Source organism: Rhinolophus ferrumequinum, chromosome 22 (genome assembly GCF_004115265.2).
Source record: "Rhinolophus ferrumequinum isolate MPI-CBG mRhiFer1 chromosome 22, mRhiFer1_v1.p, whole genome shotgun sequence".
Taxonomy (NCBI): Eukaryota; Metazoa; Chordata; class Mammalia; order Chiroptera; family Rhinolophidae; genus Rhinolophus; species Rhinolophus ferrumequinum.
In genome coordinates this window covers 6,342,294-6,369,648 of record NC_046305.1, presented here as the reverse complement: position 1 = coordinate 6,369,648, position 27,355 = coordinate 6,342,294, and the positions used below count along the sequence as shown (strand labels likewise).

At 46.6% G+C, this 27,355-nt stretch overlaps 1 protein-coding gene across 2 annotated transcripts in view; it reads left to right on the top strand.

The window, feature by feature from the left end:
- Positions 1 to 1,478: 1,478 nt before the first annotated feature.
- The window catches only part of SELP (selectin P), a 34,179-nt gene continuing 8,302 nt past the window's right edge, over positions 1,479 to 27,355 (top strand). Inside the window, exons 1-9 of one of the 2 annotated variants that reach the window (XM_033092411.1) lie at positions 1,479 to 1,669; positions 10,538 to 10,628; positions 12,300 to 12,686; positions 15,835 to 15,942; positions 16,358 to 16,543; positions 17,024 to 17,209; positions 17,667 to 17,852; positions 19,364 to 19,549; positions 22,945 to 23,130. In XM_033092411.1, coding sequence (XP_032948302.1) covers positions 1,667 to 1,669; positions 10,538 to 10,628; positions 12,300 to 12,686; positions 15,835 to 15,942; positions 16,358 to 16,543; positions 17,024 to 17,209; positions 17,667 to 17,852; positions 19,364 to 19,549; positions 22,945 to 23,130 — 1,519 coding nt within the window. In that variant the 5' untranslated portion in view covers positions 1,479 to 1,666. The remainder of the gene's footprint in view (positions 1,670 to 10,537; positions 10,629 to 12,299; positions 12,687 to 15,834; positions 15,943 to 16,357; positions 16,544 to 17,023; positions 17,210 to 17,666; positions 17,853 to 19,363; positions 19,550 to 22,944; positions 23,131 to 27,355) is intronic. The other variant, XM_033092410.1, reaches the window with a different exon arrangement.

The window sequence follows — 27,355 nt, the reverse complement described above, 5'->3', positions numbered from 1 at the left end:
GGGTCTACATAGCACTTTCCCTCATACCCATCTGAGAAACTAAAGGAAAAAAAAAGAAAAGAATGAGGCGTTGCCAAAAAGAGGGGCTGCAGAGTGAGAATAAGAACAGGAGAAGTGGAAGCAAGTCTTATAAAAAGAACAGCTAACGCTGACATTGCACCCACAGTGTGCCGCGTATTGTTCTGAGCACTTTATATGCAAATCCATTTAATTGTCCTAACGCGCCAAGGCGGCGACTATGGGTGACTGTTCCCCTTATTTATTAACACAGCGGAGGGGACTGAGTCACAACGATGACGGTAGGACCTTGCCCAGGTCACACAGCTGCTGGCTGGTGGAGACAGGGTGTCTGGCTCCCCGAGCCGGGCTCTGATGCCACATCATGCTGCCTCCAAGTCTCCCATCCTTTCCTCGCTCTCAGCGTCCCTTGTCCCCACTCTCCTTCCTTCATCGCCACGTCCTTTCTACGTCCAATTATGTAACTCTTCCTCTCCTCTCGGTGCCAAATTGCAAAAGGCACATGCAGCCCCACCCAAGCTCCCTAAATCATCTTCATCTTTGGGCTTCCTTCCATTTTATTCTCGTTTTAATCTGTCCACGAGATGCCCCCTTTCAAGCTGTAACAACCGTGGCGTGGGTGAAGAATAGCACCCACGAGGGCACAACTGGAATTCCGAGAGGATGCCCGGGAGTAATGGTTTCCCTGACTCGGCACTAACTGTATGGATGCGTGATTTTATTGTCAGACCATAAATCTGACCCTAATAACGGCTCACACCAGTTCCGCGCCAGCTGTATACCAGGGGTTCTCTAGTCCCCGCCACGGATTAACTCGTTTAACCACACAACAGTGCTCTCAGGTGACTTCTGTTGTTGTCGTCATTCTGTTTCAGTTGAAAAGTGGAGGCGCAGTGAATGTTGGTACTTTGCCTAATGCATGGCCACCCAGAGCCAAGATGAGGCTCAGACAACTGAATCCGCCCGAGTCCTCTGCCACACGGCCGTCACTTCCACACACGAAGCCTCCCGTTTCTTCATCTTTCTTTCTGATATAGAAGCAGAAGTTCCTTTCTAACAGTGAGCCACGTCTGTTTCACATTTCATTTCAAAATGGTTTCTAACACCCCCCCCACTCCCCGCCACATACACACACACATTGCCAGAAAACCCTCCGTGGCTTTTTCCTTTCCTACCTAATTATTCTTGCTGCTATTTTTTGCTCCTTTCCCTCAGAAGGCTGCTGGAATAGTCAACATCACCAAGATTTCACAATAACTGGAAAATGAACACTAGAATATTATGATTAAGACAAAGCATGTTTTCCAATGATCTGACCTTACATTGGGGTTCAGATCAGAATCAAAGGAAGCATGACCCCTGGGGTGTGGGTGCGATTCCTGCACTGCTCAGCCTGGGATGTCCAGGAGTGAATCACACTGGCCTCTGGCCCCAGACCATCTCCCGTGGAACTGGGTGACCCCCCTGCCCCTCGTTGACTGCCAGCATTGCTCCCGTGTTATCAGCATTCCAACTTCATGGGAAGGGCTGTGGTAAATTTCTGGAAGGAAGTTGCTTTTCTAAATAGCCTGACATTGAGGGGAGGCAGAGAGACTATAAGAAGTCTGGGCTGGGTGGACGGCAGAAAGCCAGCCGAGTGTCAGAGGAGATGGTAAGTTCATTTCTCTTTTCTATGGGAAGGGGGTGAGAGGTGAAGTGGTTTGGGGCTGAATCACGCAAGTTCAGGTTTAGAAAATGAGGAATAGCAGTAGTCAGGGAGCTTTACGTGGCATAGACCTTTAGGGTTTGCAAGCATTTAATAACCTGCTGTCACTCTGGCCCTTCCAACCTCCTCGTGAGCTGGGATCATTTCTGGGTTGTGATGAAGCCGCTGTCCCCTCCAAGGCTGGGTGTTTCACCTAAGGCTGCATGGCAGGCTGGACGCTGTCTGCCTCTGGACTCCTGTCCTCGGGCCCCCTTGGGGCTCACAGGGACTCTCTGGGAGCAGATCTTGGTAAACCTGGACCTCTTTCTCCAGGGTCGCTCTTCTCTCTAGGTTAAATCCAAAGCTGAACAAGAGCCTGGAACAAGCCTAGGGCTGCCCAGTGTCTAACCCCCAGCCTCCTGTTCCTTCTCTGAGCCCCAGGAGCCTGCTGGGATTGGTGCGGGGTGTCCATGTGGTTTCTCCATCTAAGCCTCAATCCTGTCGGTGACTCAGTTTCCTCATTTGTAAAATGGATATAATAAGAGTATTCTATTTTAGAGTACCATTGGGAGGATGAAATAATATTACACTGAAAGCATGTAGCTCTGAAGCTGGCACGTAGTGACTGGTTAGTAAATGTTAGCTCGCATTGTTATGAGAAAGAAAAAATTCTTGGATTGAGAGGAATTTGGGATCCCAGGAAGAAGGCATTCTTGAACTCATCGACATTATTCTAGATGCTAAGACACACACAGCTTTCCCCTCAGCTCACCAGGAGCACCTCACACAGGCCCAGGGTCCCAAATCCCGCACCCTGTGGCCAGACAGGAACCGGCTGTCTGTTTGTGAGTCTCTTTCTATGGGATACCACTTCCACCTGATTCACCCACCTCTCTCCTGTACCGTAGTGCACTTTTCCAATTCTTATAATAAGGATTTTCTATGTCTGGAGAATAGAAGTAAGAGGAGAATGAGGAGAAGCGGGAATGACGTAAGACTATGGATTCCTTGTCTTATCTTTTGTGTATCACACTTCTCCTGGACTGGTCAGCTTGAATCTATGAGCGGTTCTCCCCCTCTTCCTTCTGTTCTCTTTGGGGTCCTCCTCTATTTCTGGGCTATGTTAACACATGGGATCACAGAGTTCACTGAACATCGTCTTCCCAGATGAAAATGCAAACATCCCCTTACACAGCAAGATTCACAGACAATCATAGGGGGTTCCCCCACCTCCCTGTGGGTCCCAGATGAAGAGCCCAGCCTGTCGTCATGTAGGCTTTATGCTCAGAAGCTCCTGTGGCATCCCCAAGTGAGGCTGGAAGTCTGCAATGAAGTGCTAAGGCCCCAAGCCCAGAATCGTTTTTAAATATTCCAAAGGCAAGACCGCTTCCTTTGCTCTTGAAGACAGTTCACTTTCGGGGATTCAGGAACCTCAATGCCTGTGTGCAATCAGGTTCAGAGAGTGGCTGCAATGAACCTCTAGGGCCCAAGGAGAGAGATTAAGGTTTATTGGTGGGGTTTTTCAATCAGGTAGAGTTGGGGGGTTGGGGGAAAGGGGAGCTCTAGACTGGGAACTTCCAGTAAAATGATGCTGGTATTAGTTAAGGTTTTAGGAGCTAAGGAGGAGGTCGGGATTCTCTTCCATTTATACCTTTAACCATCTTTAGGTCTGTGGCTTCTAGTTCTGACTCTTCCTCCTATTACCTGTTTCTCAAAATGCAGCTAAATGGTTCTCACTCTCCTCTCACTAGCTCTTAGAATGTCCAGCTTCAGAGTTTCGTAAATACTAGCTTATCAAGCATATCTATCCTCAAAGGGCAAAACGACTTACTGCGAAACAGACCTGAGAAAAGACCCCGGGCCTCACCCTAGAGAGTAGGCACATGGTGGTTTCGTAAACGACACTCATGCCATTGTCTTCTAGATGTTTAACTTCTCTGATTGAGAAGCAAAACAGAAATTTTATTACATCAAATACAAAATGAATCCTTTGTATTTGTAGGGATATAGCTCAGCCATGATCCAACAGACTGTTAAAAACTTTTAGGCATATTCCTTTATTTTGAATCTAATATTTCACCCTAAATAATGGTGACCGATTGTCTAATTTAAATATAGGCTTTGATTCTTAGTGTTGATGTCCTGGGTTTCCTCCTGTCCCTGTTTCTAATTTGCTGTTCGGCTTAGAGACCTCTTTTTCTTCATTGGGTTTCATTTTCTATGTTTAAGCTGAGGCTCCTAATATGTGTGTTAACCCACCACCACCACCACCCAGAAACTGCAGGGAAATAATAGTGTGTCAGCTGTAATGCCTTGACAAATCTGGCCTCTGCCACCGCCAAGTTGTATAGCTCGGCTTCCTCACTGACTGTCCCACCTACCGCCCCCTCTGCATCTCCATTTACTCCAGCTCAGGCCAGGTGTCTCTAACTCCCACTGGGATTAGGGCAGTAGCCTGCTCTTTGCAGCGTGCAGCCTCCCTGCTTCTAATTCATCAAAAACACCACTGTTAGATGCATTTGCTCAGCTGCTTCTCTGTTCAGAACCCGGGCGGCTGGATTCCCAAGTGCGACGGTCATTTCAGACTCACGAGATCTGGCCCCAACCTACCTTTTCAGGTAACCTCTAGGACGCCCCCCACCCCATTTCAACATCAATCAGACCGGGTCACCACCTCTCTTCAAATCCTCCCTCCGTCCCACCCCCAGCATCTCATTGCACTTAGAACAAAATCTCATCCCCTTGTTTCAGTTCCCAAAGCTCAAAGTGGTCTGTCACCAGCGTCATCTCATCTCCTTCCTTCCCCTGTTCGTTTCACTTCATGTTCTTTGAAGACTCCACGTTTTGCTTCCACCTTAAAGCCTTCAGATTAGCTTTTCCTTCTGTCTTTAACGCTCTTCTTTCTGATTCCTGCTGGCTGGTTTCTTCTGGTCATTCTGTTCTCAGCTTAAATGCCACCTCCTTCGAGAAGTCTGCCCTAACCCCCCTGTTCTATAATGTAATTGCCCGATTTATCACATAACCCCACCTTAATTTCCTACCTGTCACTTATAACTATCTTATAACTATTTTTCACGTGTACTTGATTAGTTCTATTGTCTATTTATTGGTGTTCATTTCATTGTCTGTCTTCCTCAATAGAATGTACGTCCCATGACGACAGGAATTAGGTCTGTTTTTATCATTTTGACATCAGTGCCTCGAACAGAGGCCAGCACATTGCAGCATTTACTAAACCAATGGGAAGGCACCCAGGCAGTACTAAGCAAGCGTCCATCCTGGTGTGTGTGGGTGCGGGGGAAGGGATAGGCGACAGGGCAGGCTCCTTTGAGGAGGAGATTTTTGAACTTGAAGAGCTCGACATACACAGAAGGAAAGGGTGCTCTGTGTATAAGAACATACGGTTTTTCCCTGAAAATAAGACCTACCCCGAAAATAAGCCCCAGTTAAGATCGTCAGCCAGACGGACGCATTTAGTACATTATGATGATGTCCCAGACGAAGATGACATGACTGCATTTGAATAAATGTAGATTGTTGTACATGAAAAAATAAGACATCCCCTGAAAATACGCCCTAATGCGTCTTTTGGAGCAAAAATTAATATAAGACCCGGTCTTATTTTCAGGGAAACATGGTAGGGAACACATAGTGCGTTCTGGAAACTATAAAACGTTTTGTTATAAATGCATTGTAGAATTATGTGGTGGGGGGCATTGAGTTGAGGGGTGATGGTAGGAGATGAGACTGGACAAATAGGAAGAAACCACATCTTGAAGGGTCTTGCAAGTGTCATCTTGAAGAGTTTGTATGTATTGCTCAGGAAGTAGGAACAGCTGATGGATATTAAGTGGTGAAGCAATATGATCAGATGTTTGTGTTAGAAATATCATTCTGACTGCGTTATAAACATGGGAGATGGGTAATCTTGAGGAAAAGAGACAAGCAGAGGACTGCCCAGGTCCAGAAAAGAAATGATGATGTCTGAACTAGTACTCTAGCAGTAAAGTGGAAATTTGGAGAATGGCCAGTATCTCGTCAGAAGGTAAAGTCCAGAGGATTTGATGGCAGATTCATGTCAAGGGTTTGGACAACGCAGAGATGTCTGGTCTTCCCTCCCTGGTCCCACTTGATGGAGGACTTCAGGGTCTTTGTGGGCAGGTAGGTTACGGGGCTTGGGTAGGTGACACTGTCTGGTAGAGAGCACATACGTCCCTTTGATGAGCCCCCTTGGGTGCTGGAGATTTTCAGAGTCACACCCATCGCAGAGTGAATGTTGGTGGAAATTTGCTTTCTCCTCCCCCACTTCTCAGAGCTGCGGTTATCTGATGCCCTTCCAGGCTTTCCTGAGACACACCACCTATGGTAACAGGTCTCGATTCCCGCACGTTTCCTCCACTGACCCCTCCATCCCACTGGCGTGGAGTTAAGAGAGTGAGTCCTCCTCACTGTTCTCTCGCATGGGATATGAGCCTTCATGGCTCTTGTTTCCCTTGCACTCAAATAGAATGAGACAAAGGGCCAAGGACATTTTTTGGTTTTTGCACAGCCAGTTTATGCTAGTCTACTTATCATAATGCACTTTTACATTTGATACAATCACAGCTGTAACCATAATGTACTTAGCTATACCTACCACCCATTTCCCCAACATTTTCCTATCCAGCACACACTTCTATCTTACTTTCAGTTATTCCCCTGCCATTGTCATCCAGTCATTTGTCCATAAAATAGTTATTAAGCATTCGGTATCTGCTCTCTGCTACGACCGGGATTCAAGACCCAAGTAAGTCTAAACCCCTGCCCTTGAGAAGCCTCTGCAGCATTTCCCTGCAGCCGTCTGCTCAGATGTTTGCTTTGCATTTGGAATCCAGACCTCGTGCTCAGGAGGGAAGTCGGGGCTGGAGATGCAGACTGGGGGTCACTGGCAAACAAATGAGCAGAAGGAGCCCCAGGAAAGCAGGTCATGGTATCGGGAACCCAGGGAAACCTTTGTCGCTGCAAGCGATGGCAGAGGGTTGAGGCGAATTCAGAGGAAAATCAGAAAAATTGCTCAAGATATCAGAGAAAAATCAAAAGAAGAATTAAGGGAAGCATTTTAAGGAAGTGGTCAGCAGTATTTGTTGCTGCAGAAAGGTCAAGGAAGAGTGAAAAGTCTTCATTGGATTTGCTAATTAGGATATTAATGGTAAAGTTAGCAAGGGGAGTTTTGTAGGCCGGTGGGGTTGGGGTGGGGTGGCTGGAGAGTAGAGGGGAGATGAGTGAAGAAAGCTGAGCTATGGAGGAAGATGAGAAACTGGGCAGTATCTTGGCCTATGACAAAGGGTTTGGAGAGGGGCACTGTTCAGTTCTGCTTCTAAAAGCGCAAAGCTGTGATCTACAACATAGAACAAAATCTCCTTGGGTGGCACCATTTCTGCCATCCTTGTAAGGCCCAGGGGGACCCTCGCAGCCACGGGACTTCCTACTGGCATCCAGTGCTTCTTCCTATGCAAAGTGAGGTCCAGGGAAAAACACGTGCTCCTTCCACTTTCTCTTCACCCTGCCATCACTTTCAGTTCTTTGGAAAAGTAAAAGGAAAGGTACCCAAGGTGTGAAGCAGCCCTGATGATGGATATACATAGACACAGGGTGTGATTCTGAGGACCCAGTCTCTGATTCCTTCCCAGTTTGAAGTGGGCTGCCAGAGAACACTAAAACGTAGAAATCAGCAGAGCCCATGGCCGCTTCTCCTAGAGAGGGTTTCCTCTTGTTTCAACACTTAACTTGCTTAGTAACACAAGGACAAAGTCCTTAACTCTTCAGCAGCCTAGACCAGTACTGTCCCAAAGACGACACTGTAGAGAGAGCAGGAGCAGGTGTAAGATGGTCTGCCCACCCCAAGGAAGTTTTGGAAGAAATTATTACTCAGAACAAGATTTTTCAGAGTCATCCATCCTCCCCACCCATACACAAAACCCTTGTCAATTGCCAATGCGTCAAGGTGCTGCCTTACAGTTAACACAGAGATTTGAACTTGGGGTCCATTCAACATGGACAGACTTAGTGGGTCCATGAACCTTCTGCAATTGTCTAGAAAATTCTAAGTGTGCATTTTTTGAAGAATCCTGACTATGGCTTTTACCAGACTTTCAAAGGAGGTCATGAGCCCTGTGAGAGTAAGAATCACCGTGTTAACCTAACACACATTCATTCAGGCGAGCGAGCCTGGCCATGTCACCAAACTCACTGCGTCTCAGTGGTGGGGAGTGGCAGTGGCCCAGTGGCCCGCTGGAGAGCTCTGGGGAAATGCCAAATTGACTGGGCATTTGCTCTTTAGGGTCTCTGACAGCTCTCCTCTCAAATAATCTCTGAGAGGTGATCCTTGGTATTTGGTGATTTTATAAAACAGAAAGTACGGTCAAAAGAAAGCAGAGGACACACATGACTTGCGTTTCCCTTTCTTAGAGGGTGTCCTGGATCAGAAGCGCCTCCCCGTCTTCTAAAACCTTAGTGTTTAAAACCAGCTCACTCGCATTCTCTCGCAATTGAAAAGATTCAGTTTTCTGAAATCCCGAGTCTCTATGTGTTAAATGTTTTCCTTTTTGATGGTGTTATGGTGTGACGATTACTTTTAGGAAATAATTAAGTAAAATAGCATAAACACACTACAAATTTGGATACGTAACTTAGACTTTTATATTTAAAATGCTGTTGAAGATGCAGCTCTAAATAAAAAGAAGGGCTTTTCCCCTATTTGTTCACGTAGTCGTGCATGGATATCATTGATCGACACAACAAGGTAAGTCCAGCATCAATCCTATTCCTATATTTCATTTTTAAAGATTTAAATATTGAGGACCTACATTCACATGAATAAGTCAATTCTTTGAACACCTTCCAAGTTATAAGCCCATAATTACATAGTGATTTATCATCACCATTTACTCAATGGTTGAGCGTCTGACACACTAACTGGGTCCTCCATCAAAGTTGATGAAAGGAGAGGAATGGAAACCACTGGACTTGGAAAGGATTTGTCACGCGATCGTTTGAAGCACTCACGGTCTCAATTCCTATACCGATATTTTGGATTGTCTCTGTTTGGCACACTAGTGTTTTTTAACATACAGGGGCAGGGCCCCATAATATATAAGAGTCAGATCAGCAAAAGGTGTGGTTTCCTTTGTAAAATGGGAGATGGACACCCACGTTCTCAGGTACATTGGTTTTAAGAGAAGTATACTCTGGAAGCTGGAGATCTGAACAGAGACAGACTTAAATTTTCCGTGTCTGTGTCCCCTTTGGGAAGTCAGGCTCATCCTGGTTTAAAGATTTCAGCTGTCGCACCTGGCATGGTACTTGGTGAGTACTGGGCAGAAATGTGGTCCTACTATTAGCTGGTGATACAACAGAATCCAGAGAGAACACAGTGGGATCGGTCCCCAGGAAGGGACTGTCAGCACACTTCCTGTGCAAATAAACAGGCCATTCATCATAACATCATGATACTCTCGGTGTTTAACCAGAGGTCACGCAGCAGCCAGTTCGTTACTGACCTTGCTCATGTGAACACAAAGTATGCCGACTTACCAAAGCCAGTGTTCAGGAACTCCTAGAAAGAAGGGTGCCAGGCTCCCTCATCACAGAGAACCCCAGGATCTGGGACACGTGCCGGCTTCAGTTATGTCTCCCCCACTATCTGGTCAGGCGGCAGTCAACCGTGCACGTGCGCGCGCGCGCACACACACACACACACACACACACACCACCCCATACACCCTATATCATCCATCACTGGAGCATGGTGCATGGCAATTCAGAATTTCTACATAGCAGGTAGCAGTCTGGCTGGGAGAGTGATAAAGCCTCAATCGGATAAATGCACCCTTTTTATGTTGGCGGTTATGTTGGGGTGGCTTTGGGGGGGTACCCGTGCGGCAGCGAGGCTTGATGATGTCACATCCTCTGTCATCTCCGACGGCAACGCATGGAATCGGAAGCCCGGAGGTTTAGGGAGGTAAACGAGTCACATGGAAAAAGTTCTAGCTTCACAGTCAGGCTCTACGGCTGCCGTCTGGAACATGTTATGTTAGACCCTCCAGCCTCAGTGTTCTCATGTGTCACAGGAGGGAGGCGGATAAGATGAGCATGTAAGAACTTACTTGTCTATAAACATTTTGTAAAGGTTAATAGGGTTAATGGAATCCCTACAGAAGGGAGCGCATGAGAAATAATACTTGCTATAGATCGGGGGGAGGGGCACGCTTATTATGTATGTTAAGAAATATTACATATAGACGTGCACATTCACATATGCTACACTTTGAATAGTATTATAGATACATGCTGAAATGGTAAAGCAAGCGGACAGAATGTGGATCGATAAGACAGAACAGACAGTATAACAGACCTGGCCTGATTAGCGATTTTCACTGTATAGGTCAGATGTTATCTGTGTGGGCCAGGGAGAGTGTTCATGTGACTTCCTATTATTCTAGGGTATGGCACACCAGTTCAAAAAGAGAGATTATTTCATAATAACAATGACAGTATTTTTCTTACACGCAGATTACAAAACGTACTATAGAAAAAAAAGCGTTAGTGGCACAAACTAGTTACTCAATAAATATCAGTCAGACGCATGAAGAAACAACACAGTCTTGGTGCAGTGTCCCACTAGGGGAGGTCTCGAAGCAGAGCAGGGACAAACAAGAAGGGGAAAGAGGCCATGAGCTGCCCCTCCATGGAAACAGGTGGGGTTCTCACTCACTAGAATGATTAACTGAAATATTTTTGGCCACGTTGATTGCACATGAATACTAAAAGGAAGTGTCCTTTCCTTGCTTGTTCCAGGCTGGCCGCCTGAAAACCATCGGGAGCTGGAGAGTTCAGAGCGTGGTCTTCGGAACTGCCCAACTTCTTTACTTCGGTGCCCTCATCTCTGGTAAACGTTACGCTAACCCTTCTCGTGGCCCTGAGTCATTACGGCAACTTCTACCAGGAGGAGGGATTAAGGAGGGTAGCCCGTTGTTCTGAGTCAGGGGAAGCTGCCCGAGCCCAGTTCCTGGAAGAAAAATGCACCTAACACCATCATGTTGGTAGAAAAGACTTCAAGAAGGAGTTAAATGGATATATCCAGGACTGACTTATCCATTAGGGACAGTGGGCACAGGCCTACGTTACTCTCAGGGACCCACAGAAATGTTTTCATTTCTCGAAAAATGATTTCCTTCTAGGTCAAAGAAAATGTTTTACTATATAGTATTAGTATATTCATCTTTACACCAATGCAGTTGTGAAATATAGTTTTTAATATATTATGATGGAGGAAGGAGTCTGCGAAGGCCAAATGACCTAGAACCCATGAAGGTCACAATCAGAGAAAGTCTTCTGGCAAAACAATGCAATAAAGGTGTCAGTGAGGGAGGGACGGCCGTAAGGGATTCTCACGCAGGCAGCTGAGGAGAGAGTTGAATAGGAAGAAGACTTTATAAACAGGAAAGGGAGCCATTTCCAGGCCCGACTGCTGCCATTGTACGCCTCTGCCTCTTCGTGTGGGAGCTGGCCTCTTCTGGGGGGGCGGGGGGGGCTCCCACTGCCTCCTAAAGACGTACTGCCTCATCGTGCAATCCTTGGATGCTCCCGAAGGGCCCATTCTTTACTTCATTTGATATCACAAACCTCTCTTTAAAGGGACTCTTTAAAACCCTGTTCTAACAAGGGACTAAGCAGAGATAGAGAAAGTAATTTATCAAAGACAAACAGCCAAGAGCAGTCGAAGGATTGTACGATTGCCAATTGGGAAGTCTGATGTCTAACCTGCCTCTGCCACAGACTTGCTGTGTTTCACTCAAGGAGTATTTATTGAACAGCCAAGCTCTATGCTCAGGGTTAAGGATCCAGAGCTAAAAAGAGACCACCATCAGGATTCACAATCTAGCAGGTGTGGACCATGTCATAGCACCAGACATTACAATACACAGCTCCAAGGGAGGTGGAGGTGGGAGCATGGGGGAGGGAACACCAAGCCTACCTGGGGAAGTCAGGGAAAGGAGAGGAGGGAACGTTCAGCAGGCATCAGTGGGGCGGGCAGCCAGAAGAGCTGGAAGAGCACTGAAAAGGCATGGAAGCGGGAGTTCTGTTTTGCTAAGAAAGTAAATATGGCAGGTGATGAGGCTGGGCCAGCCGTACGCTCTGGATCATAAAGCATCTTATTCTCCAGGTGAAGAGGCAGAACCCCTAGATAGGACGCAGCCATCAAGACACTGTATGGGTCACTTGGCTAATTACTTACTATTTCCTCCATTTATAAAAGGAGGAGAAAATTAGATGACTTGGAAGGTCCCTTCCGACTCTGGTATCTTATGATTCCAAATCTTTTATACCAAGGGTCCTCAGAAGAGGACATTTTCCTTCGGTAACTTCATGTACACTTTTAAGTGAAAGATGGAAACCACTCCCTTTCCTTAAAACAACTAGATTAGACATAAAAGAGTCGCGTTTGGGCATTCGTCTCCTGGTCAGAAACTCATCTGACTACACAGAAGTCTACTTAGGCTCACAGCCCCGCTTCCGGTTAGGGGTGCTAACCAGGTCTTCACTCTCCTTTACTTAGAGCTCATGAACCAGCAAGAAGTGGCTGCATGGACCTATAATTACAGCAGCCATGCCTACACATGGAACGTCTCCCGGAGTTTCTGCCAGAAGTACTTCACAGACTTAGTGGCCATCCAGAATAAAAACGAAATCGCCTACCTCAATGACGTCATACCTTACTATCGCTCTTACTACTGGATTGGGATCCGAAAGATCAATAATAATTGGACCTGGGTGGGAACCAAAAAGACTCTCACTGAGGAAGCTGAGAACTGGGCCGAAAACGAGCCGAACAACAAAAAGAACAACCAGGACTGCGTGGAAATCTACATCAAGAGTGTGTCGGCCCCCGGCAAGTGGAACGATGAACCCTGCGGGAGAAGGAAACGGGCACTGTGCTACACAGGTAGGGTCTTCTCTACTCTGACATGTCTCTGTGTAAAACAAGTGCTATCCCCGGTTCGTTGACGTAGCCACTGAGTCAGGAACAGGGAGTCACAAAATCAGAGACATGTAAACAGGGCACACTGTGAATCCATCAGCTTTACTGAGCGCCTCGAAAAGCAGAAGGTCGGGATTAGAGAAAACTGGACTTTTGAAATGAGAAGGAAATTTTGACCCCATCCAGCCCACTCTTGTCATTTTAAAGCGGACGCGATAGAGGCGCAGGAGGTTTTTGTCTCCTAAAATGTATGCCCAGAGCTCTCTGTACCCCTATGGCCTCGTAGAAGAGAGAACAGGCGTTGAGGGGGAACTTGGCCCTTCCCCAGGAGACACAGTTGTAACTGATACGTATTGGGCGTCGTTTTTAGTTCACGTGTCATAAATCCAGTTTGTATCAGTTAGTCCCCGTGAGAACTTCATCAAGCACGTCCTGCCGTAACTCTCATTTTGCAGATGAAGGAAAGGCTCAGAGCTATTAGGAATCTGCCTAGGGTTCTAAGCTACTTGTTGGCGGAGCCAGTTTCAAACTCACGTTGACTCCAGAGTGGGTGTCTTTTAGCCACACAGGCTACCGTACCCTTTGCTTTACATTCTCGTGAGACAATTTGGGAATGTGACCCAGGATCACAAGGGCCTTATAGATTACCTTCCATGGCAACACATCTTCAGGTCTGTTGGACTTTGGTGGGGGTTGGGGAGAAGGAAAAGGAAGAGGTCAATGAAGGTGTGATCCTGTGACTAGATTTGCTTCTCAGTCTCCCGGTTCCAGACTAAGCGGACGTGCACGAAGGCCTGCTCTTCCTGTGGCCACGCGCCTCGTGCCAGAACGGATGCCATCTTTCTCATGTGGCTTCCCATTTGGAAAAGCCCCTCCCACCCTGAGCGGCCCTGGGACACGGTGATCGCCCTGAGCAAGGGAGCCCCGGGAACTCAAGCTTCTTCTGTAATAAGTCATCTTACAGATGCCACACTCTGCTATATACGTTTGACACACTCTCGATTATAAACACCTCCTCCCAGAAGCCCTCAACAATAGGGAGCAGAAGGCACAGTACAGAGTATTCCCCCCATTTTATCCCTCTCCTCACCCAGGCTCCTAGCTGAGGGAAAACACCCATAAGTAGTTGTCATGCAGTCAGGTCTCGTTTTATAAATAATTTATTTCTTATCAGATTAAGTAATTAATTAATTAACGCCCTGGTCTGCAAAGGCCAGGATGGATGATGTTACCGGGGTATTTGCTCATCCACCCACTCTCCCAGTCAGCCCCCACCCTTCCTGGGCTACGCCTCCCTAGAACTGTCCCTGTCACATTATCTTGGCTTCCACCACATGCTCCGGCCATCGCTTCCAGTCCCCACCCAACCTTCAACATCCCTATTGGCAAGACAGTCTTTTCCAATCAAGGGAGCAAACAGTTACAAGACAGAAAAGAGATTGAAATCACGGGCATGAATGATGCCACGCCAACCTGCGCCAGTGGCAGACATCACTAGTGGGCACCGTTTCACCCGAGTGGCTTCCATCTCCACTAACAACACCCCAGGCAGCCTGATTGGCTATCACTGATTGGCGTCTGCCATTCAGGATGTACAGCGTGTGGAGAACCATCAGTTCTCTGTACGAGATAGAAGAGAAGTAGATATGTACACTGCAACAGGAAATTAAGCTGGAACAATTTTTTAAGTGTCAGGATTTGTTAGACCTCAGAACAGGCTATCGAAAAAATATTTATTAAGTGAATCATCTCTATATTCATTCTTTCCCGGAATTCCAAAGGAATAGACAAGTGACTAACCTGCCTGGAAACTCTGAAATGGAGTAGAATACAGAACATAGGCTGTTTTTTCAATCCTAGAGTCCCGGGATCTTGCGAGCACTACAATCTGAACAAAATTTATGTGCACCAAGAACACAGGGCAGGCAGGTGCTGCTGCGGCAAAGCACTGGTGGGGTCCTGGTGACTGGGGTGGAAGGTGTGGACGAGACCTCTGTCTCCCACTCCTGCTCCTCCCACATGTGCTTTACTCAGACCCTACCCAGTGCCCTGGTGCAGCTTCACCAAACGCTCTGGCTGTCAGGGAACAACTCCTGCAGAACCATGCATGGCTTATATGTTTACAGCATCTCAGAATTGAGAGGAAACGCTACGTTTCATCTAGTGCCGTCCTCTATGTGACCTATGCATCGCCTCTCGTAACAGAGCCCAAAGAGGGCCAACGTGTGGCGAGGCCTCCGTGCAGAGGACAGCCCACGGGAACACAGTGTAGACGCAGACCCTGGTCCGGCTCTGACCTCACCAGTAAAAACAACCATGAAAACATTCTTAGTGCTTCCACAGCATCCGTCCGAATACTAACGCTCCGCCTCCCCCATGCCGCAGGCCCCTCAAAGAGGCCCTTGCAGGAAAGAAGCGCTGGCCCTGCGCCCTTCTGTCGTCACCCAAGTGGCACAGACTCAGTGAGGAGGGCCTGGCAGGCCCCGCACTTGCAGACCTGGGAAAGGTCTCCTCCTACGATTGCTTGTCCTTTACTGAGTGGGCTTTAAACAGCTCGTTTGGCTCTGCTGCTCCTGCCTGGGGTACTGGGCATAGATTTGAAATGAAGAAAAGGGAGAAGGGCATTGGCCCCAGCAGAGGACAGGCTGGGCTCGGCAGAGTCACTGGCTTGAGGTCACATACTCGTAGGCGGCAGAGGAAGGAGGCTGATCACACGTGCATGGCCCCATGTCTGGCTCCTAACTGCTGTACTGTACTGTCTGTCGGAGGGGCTTCTGGAGTAAGACGCCTCTGTAGGAACCTTAGAAAGCCACAGCCACTTGTACCACACAGAGGCGTTTCTCTGTCTACACTGCCATCGGTGACTCCGTTTGTCCCTCTGTGTCCACACACAGCCATTCCGCCTCAGGTAGCACTACATGCAGCCTAAAGCAGAAGCCATGCGAAGCCCTTCATGGCTGATATGCTGGCTCTCCGGAGGACACTGGGTTCCGTTGTCTAGCTACCTCTGTCTCACCGCAGAGGGACTGGGTCTGTGCTTGAAACAAGAATCCAGCTTTTCTTCACACGTCCTGCCAATGCACTCGATTCTGACCCTTCTGTGTCTATGCAGCCTCGTGCCAGGACACGTCCTGTAGCCAACAAGGAGCGTGCGTGGAGACCATCGGCAACTACACCTGCTCCTGCTACCCTGGGTTCTATGGGCCAGAGTGTGAATCCGGTGAGGCAACTGTCTTGTTGGTATTACAGTGCGGGAGGTGATGGTGGGAAAGAAATCACACTGGAGAGGTCAGTGAGCAAAGGCTCATCCTGGGTCCTCGCTGCCATCTGTCAGTTGCTCCTAGACACCCACTCTGGGTTGCAACACTTTATTCTTAGAGAGCACGTTTGCTTAGAAAAATCTCAGAAGGGAAAAGGGGAATGTAAAAGAAGCAAAACAAAGGCCAGTTTCACTTCTTTGAGAGAAAAAAACAGTGAAAGAACGATTATTTCCCAAGATGCAGCCCATCCAAAGGGACCAAGATGACCGGGTTGGGTTAGAAGCCTAGGAAGCCGGGGATGACAGAGTTCCAGCTTTCAGCGAACCTGACCTTGTCTTCAGGCTGCAATGAAAACACCCTCTTTTGTCCCTGCAGTCAGAGAGTGTGGAGAACCTGATGCCCCTCCACACGTGCTCATGGACTGCCAACACCCTCTGGGGAGCTTCGCTTTCAAGTCCCAGTGCAGCTTCCACTGTGCCGCAGGCTACACACTGACCGGGCCCCGCCAGCTGGAATGTCTGGCTTCTGGAAGCTGGAGCAGTCCACCCCCACAGTGTGTCGGTACGTAGACCCTTTCCCTTCCATCCCACTGACAACTTGAACTTCAGAGGGGAGGATACGCTTTCTCCATCAAGAAACGTGGGGAGCAGCGAGGATCCACGTTAGCTGAGGAATTCGGGTCATTACTATTACCCGTCGTCAGGGTAACACTAGTTTTGATTTTCAAGGTATCGTGTATCTGCAGAGTGAGGAAATCAGTTTCAGTCTCGATTCTCGGGCGAAAACATCACATCCTCTCTCCTTTTGTTACTTGCAAAGCAAAGTACAGTAATGGGGACGTAGGGGTCGAGTGTTAATTTGATCATTTTGCTTTGCTTTTTTAAAAAGGTAAATAAACATAAGGGTGTTTGGCTCTTTAAAATAACGGCTACCGGAAGCACCCTCTCACCACCCAAGTTCATGGTCCTGCCTGTCACTCTGCTGCACTGTCCTGAGGCTCCCCAGGTCCTTACACCATTGCTCTGCGGTTGTTGTTTGTAGCCACCCAGTGCCCTGCGCTGAAGCCTCCGGAGCGGGGAAGCATGACCTGTCAGCACCTTGCAGAAAGCCCCCGACACCAGGACAGCTGCAGCTTCAGCTGTGAGGAGGGGTCTGCCCTGGTTGGGTCCGCGGTGCTGCAGTGCACGGCTGCAGGCATGTGGACAGCCCCTGCCCCAGTGTGCAAAGGTGAGTCTCAGGCTGCTGGGGATGTAGCATGTCCACTGCATCCAGCTTGTGCTGGGAATACACATGAAACCAGCCTGCTCACGGAGAAGCTGGCCACCCTTCTATCTTCCACTCAGCTGGATGGGTATAGCTGGGGTACGAAAAGCCTACCAGGCTCTAGGGAAAAGGAGCTGATTTTACTACAAGTGAAATTGAAGAGTCGTCTCTTCCCCCAAATTCACAGCCCTCAGGCAGGTTCAGAACGACCTCATTCAGAAACTGCACATAAGTACAAAAAGGGTGGTGTCCACATCTATGGCAGCTAGTAGTTTCCTTTTGGAAAAGCGAGGTTTTGGGGTTCTGAACATCCTGGTAATGTGGGTAGAAAGATGTAGCTGATCTCTCTCTCGGGGGGCTCTCCGGAGACAGAACTGACCCCTCCGTTACCCAGTTTCAGACGATGCCTTTGTCCGTTTAGCCATTGCGTGTGAGCCACTGGAGAGTCCGGTCCACGGAAGCGTGGCTTGCCCCCCGTCCCCGAGAGCTTTTCAGTACAACGCCAACTGCAGCTTCCGCTGTGCTGAGGGGTTCGTGCTGAGAGGAGCTGACACAGTCCGCTGTGCTGACGGGGGACAGTGGACAGCACCAGCCCCGGTCTGTCAAGGTACGGTGACATCGTGACGTCCCTTCTGTGCCTCCTAGCCTATCAGAGGCGCCAGCATCTGTCTTCCACTTACTCATCAGACATTCACTAAGGACCTACCACGTGCCACGCCCTTTGTGCTGGGCACTAGGGATGAAATGGGGAGCAAAGCCAGTCTGAGGCACGTGTCCACTACCGCCTATTGGGCCTCAGGGTTGGGTTGCATTGATCGGCACGTGTGGGGTGGGTTGGCGTGAAAGAGATGGGGGCGCGGGGATGGGAATGGCACATGCGGAACGGAGTCATGGACAGATGTGGGGTCCAGTCCTGTCATTTCCTGGCAACAAGTTTCTGGTCTCTCTGAGGCTCCGTGGCTTCTGTAACGCGGGAACACTATTTTCTGCCTTACGTACGTGCTCACGTGCTTGTGAAGTAATTAATGTGCGTGTAAACAAGCTTAAAACTGCTATGAGCTTCAGAAATGTAGATAAGGATAATAGCCTTATCTTATAAATCGTATATCTGTGATCTGAGTTTACAAAACGATCTTTCAATGGTTCATGTTTTCAATTTGTTACTCTTACATGAGAACTAAGGCATAGGATTATTTTTGTACAAGGGGTGTCCCACACAGAAGCCGTGTCCCAAAGTATAATACTGGCATCTCGTGTTGCCATTTACTGGGATCCTTGGACAGTTTATGTGAATCCCTTGGCTCTAAGCATACCGTGATTTAAAAGCAAGGCAGTGGTTGACAGCAGGGTCTTGAAGAGACATTAGCACAGCAATGTTCATAACACATTATTCATAACAGTTAAAAGCTGGAAACAACTAAAGCATCCATCTGCATCTGACGTGTAGCTCTAATGAGATTCCCACTATCGATTGCTACTACTTATATTAATAATCAGAGCAGGTGGTAGTCTAACTCCACGAGGTGGTCATAATTATTGTTCCCATTGTAAAGATGAGGCTTAACAGATACAGAATCCACGTGTTCTTTCCACAGGTGACTAGCTGTTTTGTGTGATGTAGATCACACAATTTATATTCTGCTTTTTCACTTAACAACATATACGACGACATCGCGCCTGTCTTTCCAAAGTAAAATAGATCATTTTTAGTGACCTTTACTCTTCCTTTCATGGATCCACCATAATTTATTTTTAGCCTCTGATACGTGGCATTTGTGTGTTTTCAGCATTTTTGCTCTTACAAATAATGTCTTGATAAAAAACACACAAAAGTCTCTGCACTCATATGCATCTTGATTACACAGCATAGATTCTTGGGTCCAAAGTATGATGCTTTAAAAATTATTGACACATATTGTGAAAATACTTAACAATGGCTCTCAGCATTTTTGTCATAAAATCCTTCATGTGTCACTGTGATTATTTTGTCATCCCCCAGGTTAAACATGCTCAGAAGTCCCCGTTCTGGCACTAGAATGGGTTAAGGGGACAGAATCAGTGAGTACTGTACATTACTGTCTCCTCACAACCTTTCTTCCTCCCTTCTTCACCCCCTAGCGTTGCCGTGCCAGGATCTCACGGCTCCAAACAAGGCCCAGGTGAGCTGCTCCCACCCCCTGGGCACCTTTAGGTACCAGTCCACCTGTCGTTTCACTTGTGACGAAGGCTTACTCCTGGTGGGAGCGAGGGAGCTGCGATGCTTGGCGACCGGGAACTGGAGTGCTCCTTCTCCAGAATGCCAAGGTAAGACGGATTGTTGGTGGGAGTTTAAAAGGCTACGCAGCCGCCTTCAGGGCTGGGCCAATAACACGAGCAGCAGGGCGTTGGGGGGTGAGAACAGCCCTGCCAACAACAGACCGGGGCCGGTAGCAGGACCTGGGCTCCCTCCATGAGCAGGCAGGCGAATTGCTTTCAGTTGGCTGAACACAGTATTTGGAAACGCCAGAGCAGAAAGACGGCTTGAGGATGGCTGTCCCAAGGGAGACCTGGCACTGTCCTCCTGGGGATCACAGAGCATCGTATGGAATGGGGGCTCCCTCCCAAGGGGGTCACAGTAAAACAGGAGGGGCAAAATTTACAGGTGCCTGCCTGCAAGCATCCTCCAGTTCTGTGTAAGGCTGGAGAAACAGACTTAGGATACATGAAAAAGTGATGAAAAGAGGAAGAAACTAATCTATAAACGCAGGTTAAAAATACTCAGAATAAAAAAAGTACAGATTTCACTCATGTGGGATATAAAACTGAAAGCAACAAACAAACAGAAACTCATAGACACAGACAACAGTTTAGTGGTTACCAGAGAGAAAGTGGGGAGGGAGGAGGTAGAAGAGGGTAAAGGGGGTCAAATATATGGTGACAGAAGGACATTTGACTTTGGGTGGTGAGCACACAATGCAATAGATGATGTATTACAAAAGTATACACTTCAAACCTACATAATTTTACTATAATATAATTTTATTATATTTTTATTATATAAATCTAATTAAAATATAATAAAATACATTGACAAAAGTGCATATTCAGCATAAGCATTTATATCTGCTTTGTACATGATATAAAACAAAACCAGTGTGTTCTATCAATATCGTATGAAATCCATTGGCTCTAGTCACCGTGTTTGGGGTCTAAAGGATGGCTATATGCTTTTCATTTTCCTTTCCTTTTTCCATTCAATGTTTCCATTTCTGTTGGCAAATACTGCTTTTAAAATGCGAGATTTTCATTTATAAAAGCTAGAGAAAAAAAAGAAAATGGGGAAATAAAAATCCTCTTAAATACCCCCACCTGAAAATACATACAGTTAGCATTCTTGTAGGAAGCCTTCCAATATTTCCCATCCACTTTCTCCTCCATGCAATTAGGATTTTTATGACACTTCCACAATTTTAATAAAATTAAACAGGTAAAATACCCGATAGTTCTGCATTGTTGGCTGTTGCCTGTCACTTTGCATAGGCTCTCAACACGGGAGTGAAAGCAGGCAGATACATGTTTTTCATGGAGAGGAAAGCCACTTGCTATTCAGGTTACACATAAGCACACACACACATAGGCACCACTGTTCAGTTAGGTCAGTGAATAAATGAGTGAGTGAGTGAATGAATGAACTCAGCAGCACTGGATGTCCTTGCTCAGCAGCACTGGATGTCCTTGCTCCCCAGGCAGACAGTGCACAGAAAGCCATTGGAGCTGGGGTTGGGGACACCTTCTGAACTGGGTCTGGATAGACCAGGGTGAGGCTTGCGACCTCAGCTCTCATCCTGGCTCCACTGAAGCCTGGATATGTGACAAAGTCCACACAGCTTTGGGGAAGAAGGTGGGGTCCCTGGAGAGGGCTAGTGCAGTGACCAGAATTCTCCTGGACCACCTGCTGTGCGGGGCACAGATTACAACTCATTGCCGCATGCTGCCCTGGTTGTGGGCATGTCACAGCGAGGAGGGTGACATGCACCATGGCTTCCTGTGAACTTCCAGTTCCCTTCTGCTTTTAGAGCTTTGTTTACTCTGATTGAACTTTCTCCTCTTGTTGCTGGGTGAGCATCAAGTAAAATACCCACATGTGGGCTGGGCAGAGAGGTGCCGGGAGGCGTGCAATCCACTAGCTGTTGTAATACTTCTGAGACAGCGTATCAATTTCCCTTTTCAGTGCCCCTCCCACCCCTACGTACCCACCCCAGCTATCGGAAGGCATGGCCACAAAAGAGCTGGAAACGGACTCCGTGGCACAAGACCCTCCCAATTTGTCCTTACAGATTATATGCTTCTTAACTTGCTACCCCCCCTGCACCACCACCACAAACACACACACACACACACACACACACACACACATACACACACACACACAAACAGAATACAAAAAGACTTTTCAAGTGGCAGAAAATAACTAGGTCTTCGGAGAAGTTGATCAGATTGAGGGAAATGTGGTTGGAGAGGGGAAGTGATGAGGGGAAGAGAAAGGTATAGAAAATGCTCTCGAAACCTCAGGCCGCTCGTCAGTGGATGAAGATTCAGCCATACTGCCACCGTCCCTGGCCTAAAGCCATTGCACTGCTCAGTCAGGTCAAACAGTGAAGAAGAAATACCCTACACCAGGTGTTCTCTTAATCTTCACTTTTTAACGTCAACATGTTTAATCTGGGCTTTCTAGTTGCATTGATTAGCAGAGGGTCATCTCACCAGCTATTAACATTTGCATGCAGTCTTTTCACTTTTGACCCTTGTAAGAATCGTGGGAGCTATGTAATGCTATTCTCCATATTTGAAGGGAAAGCTACTGAGGCTCTGAGAGGTGAAGTGACTTGCCGAAAGTCACAGAGCAAGTCCCCTAGCACCTCAAACTCTACAGGTATAAACTGTGGCAAAGAACTGGAAGATCTAATTTACCTTTTTGTGCAAGTCATTTGAGGCTGCTTACTGCATGCAGGATGAAACAGGTGGAAAGAGCATTTGCAGGTGGTCATTTCTATCAAGAGCCTATGTTGTGTCCATGAATTAAAAACTATTTTTAAATTTAATTTTTACATCTAATTTAATTAGCTTATTTTGAAAAAAATAAAAGTAAGGATCCCTTCAAGGCAAGGATTATTATTTTCCCAATTTCCTAGATGAAGCAACTGAGGCTCAGAAAACTCTTTGTGCAGAGACACACTGCTAGTCAGTAACAGAGCCAGGATGTGAACCCATGGTGCGGACACCACTTGATTGGGGAAAGGAAATTTGGAGGGGAAGGAAAGCACTGGACTCCATTTTCCTCTTTCCAATCGCTTGCTTTTGTGTTCTGGTAAGGTCACCAGGTCTGCTTCCGAAGAAGAAAGTAGTAAGGAAGCAGCCACTTTCACTCCTGTCCAGAGGCCACTGAAACGAGTTGCATCACTCTTTGCAAACAAAGCACCAGCTCCCTTTTAAAATTACTGCAAAAGCTCTTTGAGGGTGAGCGTTTCAGGATATCAGTCAACTGTAAGCTGCTGCTATGTTACATGAACTGGTGATAAAGCATGACCAAATTCAAACAGTGGTTTCTAACCAAATGCTGCCCTGTGTATGAAGCGCACACACACACACACACACACTGATTTCAGGTTGCTGAGTTCTAAAACAACCTCTTTTCTCCTCCTCTGCCACCTCCACGGTAGCCATTACCTGCACACCTCTGCTAAGCCCTCAGAATGGAACGATGACCTGTGTCCACCCTCTGGGAGATTCCAGTTATAAGTCTACCTGCCAATTCACCTGTAATGAGGGATTCTCTTTATCTGGACCAGAAAAACTGGACTGTACTTCATCTGGACGCTGGACGGGTTCCCCACCAATGTGTGAAGGTAGGATTGTGGGTCTGTGTTTTCTCATGGCTTCTCAGGTAACGCCATAGAATGGAGAATCATTAGGGATTTGTGTAAAACTGTCTGCAGCTTAAAGGAAACACACTCTCCACCAAGCATGGTAATCTCGACCGATAGCAGCTTCTGTCTCTCTCACTCTCTCTCTCTGTCTCTCGCATAACAACTTCAGTAAACATTTCATAGTTTTATTAACTGCCTGCACGTCATATGGCATGAGATGTTTACCACAATTCTGAAATAACGAGGAAAGCCAGTATCATCTCCATTTTACAGATTAGGAAACAGGTTCAGAGAGGTTAAGTAACCTGTCAAAATTTACACTATGAGTGAGGGATAATGCTCAGCTGCGTCACTGGAGCTTCCATTTCCTTACAGTCTTTCTCGACTACACTCGTCATCATGCTTTCCTACATTTGCCTGCACCAAGCACACTAAACCCCAGGCCCTGAGCCTGTTCAGGGTGGACGTGATTTCATCCCAGCCCCTCGAGACTCTCACAGCCTAACCCCTGTGTTCTGCTCTCCCTCCCCCACTTCCATATGGATTATAAGTTCCCTCAAGGAATTGAAGTTTATCACTCACTGGTAGTATTTACTCAAGCACAAGCCCTACTGATAGTGAATTCGTGGAATTGTCAAAGGTGGGGCCTAGATCTTATCAGTCTTTGATTTCCCCAAAACATCTGGCTGACGCAGTGCCTAGTATACAGTACCCTCTAAAATAGAAATGTACTGAATTCATTAATTCACAGCTCATGTTACCTTTCCAAAAGCACCACCGTGCCAATTTATTGTTCAGGCTACTCAGCAATAATGAGACCAGCACAAACAGCTCATATTTATTGCTTGTGTAATAAGTACTGGCTGTTTCATATACATCACCGCCTTCAATCCACACAACCATGTTGAACATGGTTGTTTTTATCTCCATCTTAAAGATGAAGACAAGGAGGCTTTGAGAGGATAAACAGCCGGCAAAGGTCACACAGCTAGGAAGTGGAGAGCGAGGATCCAAAGCCACGTCTAGTCTGACGAAAGGGCTGGCGTGTTTACCACTACACGACACTGCCACCCGGTGGCAGGGCTTCTAAACCCTGGGGCAGTCACTTGTCAGTTTTTTCTTTTCCACTCCCCAGGGTACAAATACAATTGCTGAAATGAACTTTAGAAAGAGCAGTGCCTGGTGATCAGACGAGAGAACGTGTTGATAGAAATTCATTAGCAATATATGGAAAACAGCTAAAATATTATATATTGTTCCGTGTGGAATAAGCACTAGATGAATATCCCAAGATCTGTATTGTTCTTCCCTGCCATCAGGTGCCATTTTAGAAAGGCATGTCACGCCTTTAGATGCTATAAGAGTAACGGTACTATACTAAAGATACTATAAAGAGTAAGACACTATAAGAGTAACTATGCTTATTGGTTCCAAAAGGAAAGGAGTGGACAAGGTTGTCTCCGGGGGCTCTTCCTTGGTCAAGAATTCTGAAGGTTAAAGGGCATAAAGTGCTACCATCTGCTGTCAGAAAGATAGGTTACAAGCCGCCCAAGACAAACTCAGGGGTGACGGCATGAGGTCTTCGTCACTCACTCACTCACGTTTCACTCGACATTTATCTTGAGCTCCATTGTCCCACATTCTGCTTTAAGGTTCAAGATGAAAATATCCCTAAGAAGGATCTCACTACAGTTTTAAGTCGTATATGCAACCAACATGGTTGTTAAATCTGTAAGCTTTGAAGCCCCTGTTCCCCCTTATGCCTTCTGAGCCCCCCTTTCTCCATGAGAAGAGGCCCAGCTCTGCCCAGCGTCTTGAACCAACCGTGACCATGGACAGCGGTTTAAGCCAACGAGGGGCCTCAGCCCTGTCAGCTGTGTCCGAGCCCGATCTGGGGCTCCGGCTTTTATACCTGTGCTTCAACCTCATTCTCCATTATTTGTTTCTTCACTCCAACATTTCTCTGACTCCATGGGGATTCCTAGTCTTGATTTTTAAAGTTTGAGTTGAGAACGCCCAACTTAAATTTATTAGTTACACCCTATCTTGTTTCCAAAAAGTTCTCAACAAATCTGTGTCCAACTCAAGTAAAAAGAGACCACAAAAAGAAACAGAGAAGAGTTGACTAAATCTATTTAAAATAATAGGAACCAATACGTTGTAAGGTGATGGTGGAGTGCCAGTGAAGCCTAGAATTCACACCTACTTCAAGGATTACAGAAAAACACGAGTACAGACGCTGACGGTAGACAGCACTGCCTTGAAAATCCATGAAAACAGAGCGCTAAGCATGTGATAAGAGCAGCCCTCGTCTGTCTGTTATTTGTCTTATAGTTACTCAGTTTTTGGTAAAGTTTTACAAGAGGCTCACGGATATGACCACTTTTAAAAGTCACTCCCAGGGCTCATGCCTTCGTCAAACGTCTCTTCCTCTCCGTCTGCAGCAGGCCCCTCCCCTCCAACAACGCCCTTGGTAAATCCACAAATTTATTTCAGCCCGTGTGTGCTGGGTGCCCACCAGACACCACATCTGAGTGAGGCTTCCATATACCTCACTCAGCAAGGCTGCCTCCTGGACGGGAAAGTCTGCTTCCTTACGTGACTCAATGTCAAACCCTTAAGGTTATTTAGAGGCCTTTGGTTGCATAAGGTTGGTTTTCACATAAGAGGGTCCAGAGACTTTCACAGATACAAAGGGCTGTATCTATAATCTTGGCAGAGCGAGACCGACAAAACTGAGACCAGAGAAGGATCTCCCAGGTGACAGAATGCTGTCGTCATTCTCTCTGTGTACCAGGGGTTGCTTGAATCAATTTTTTAAAACAGTAGTTGTTCTTGGTTCTTTTCTCACCGGGTAAAAAAATTTGTCAGAAGGTATCCAAATGAAGTTGTGCCCACTAACTTATTCGTTCATTTGACAAATATTGTTAGAAGTCCTACTATGGGCCAGGCCCTCTTCCCTGGAAAACAGTGATGGAAAGTGCTGACAGGGTCCCCACTCTCAGGCAGCTAACGTTACGCATTTTCTTGGATTTAAATATGAAATCCTGGGAGATTCTTAAAAAGTTATTTTAGGGAGAATGTTCATAGATGATTTAATGTCTATGACTTACACCAACAGATATATTTAATAAATGTTTAATAAATGGAACTGATCTGCCACATAAGCATTTATCAATGACTCAAAAATCTGAGACTACTAAACTGAAATTCAGTATGTTACTTTGGTTTTTTGAATGGATTCACACCGTAAGCATCCACAATCCTTCGGTGAAGAGCTTGTCATTGAAAAGCCCATGAGCCAGTATATAAAAGCCAAACATATCACTTTTCTTTTTTCTATTAAAATTTATTGGGGTGACAATGGTCAGCAGAACTACATAGGTTTCAAGTGCACAATTCTGTAATACATCATCGATATATTGCATTGTGTGCTCCCCACCCAGAGTCAGTTCTCTCCATCATCATACATTTGACCTCCTTTACCCTCTTCTATGTTTCCCTCTCCCCACTTACCCTCTGGTAACCACTAAACTGTTATCTGTGGCTATGAGTTTCACTTTTCCATGAGGCCATGCTTAGGACTTCAAGAAGTTTGTTTTGTTTGCAAAGCAAAATAGCTAGGCAAAATGAGCCTTATCTGATGAAAGCATTGCTTTCAGAATAGCCTTGGATTTAAAGAAAGAATAGTCACTCCATTTATCAACAACCCTATATTTGTTGCTAAATAATAACCTTATGTCAGAGAATTTAATGGGGAGATAGACATGATGCTAAGAGAAATATGTAACTGCAATAATTTATAAAAGACATTTGTGGGGGAAGTGGTAAGTAAATTAAGATTTTATTTATTCATCCACTTTGGCAAATGTTTGTTGAGCACCACTTGAGATCTTGCCATGTGAGCTGCAGGACACACAAAGATTTATGGTTCTTGGGTTTTAGGAGATTTCCAACTAGTAGCAGAGGGAAGAAAAGACATGTGATATGACAGCATATGTGTCCAAACACAAAGCTGATGTGCTCAGAGGAGAAGAACTCAGGCTGCGGTGGTCAGCAGAGGCTTTGGAGAGGCTGTGTTCAGTTGGATCCTAGCGGATGGGTGTGATTTTATTCAGGGGAAATAGAAAGGAATTAAGGGCAGTGTGAGCCAAGAACCAGAGGCAAGAACCCAGGTCAGTTTGGGAAATTCCCTACACTGATC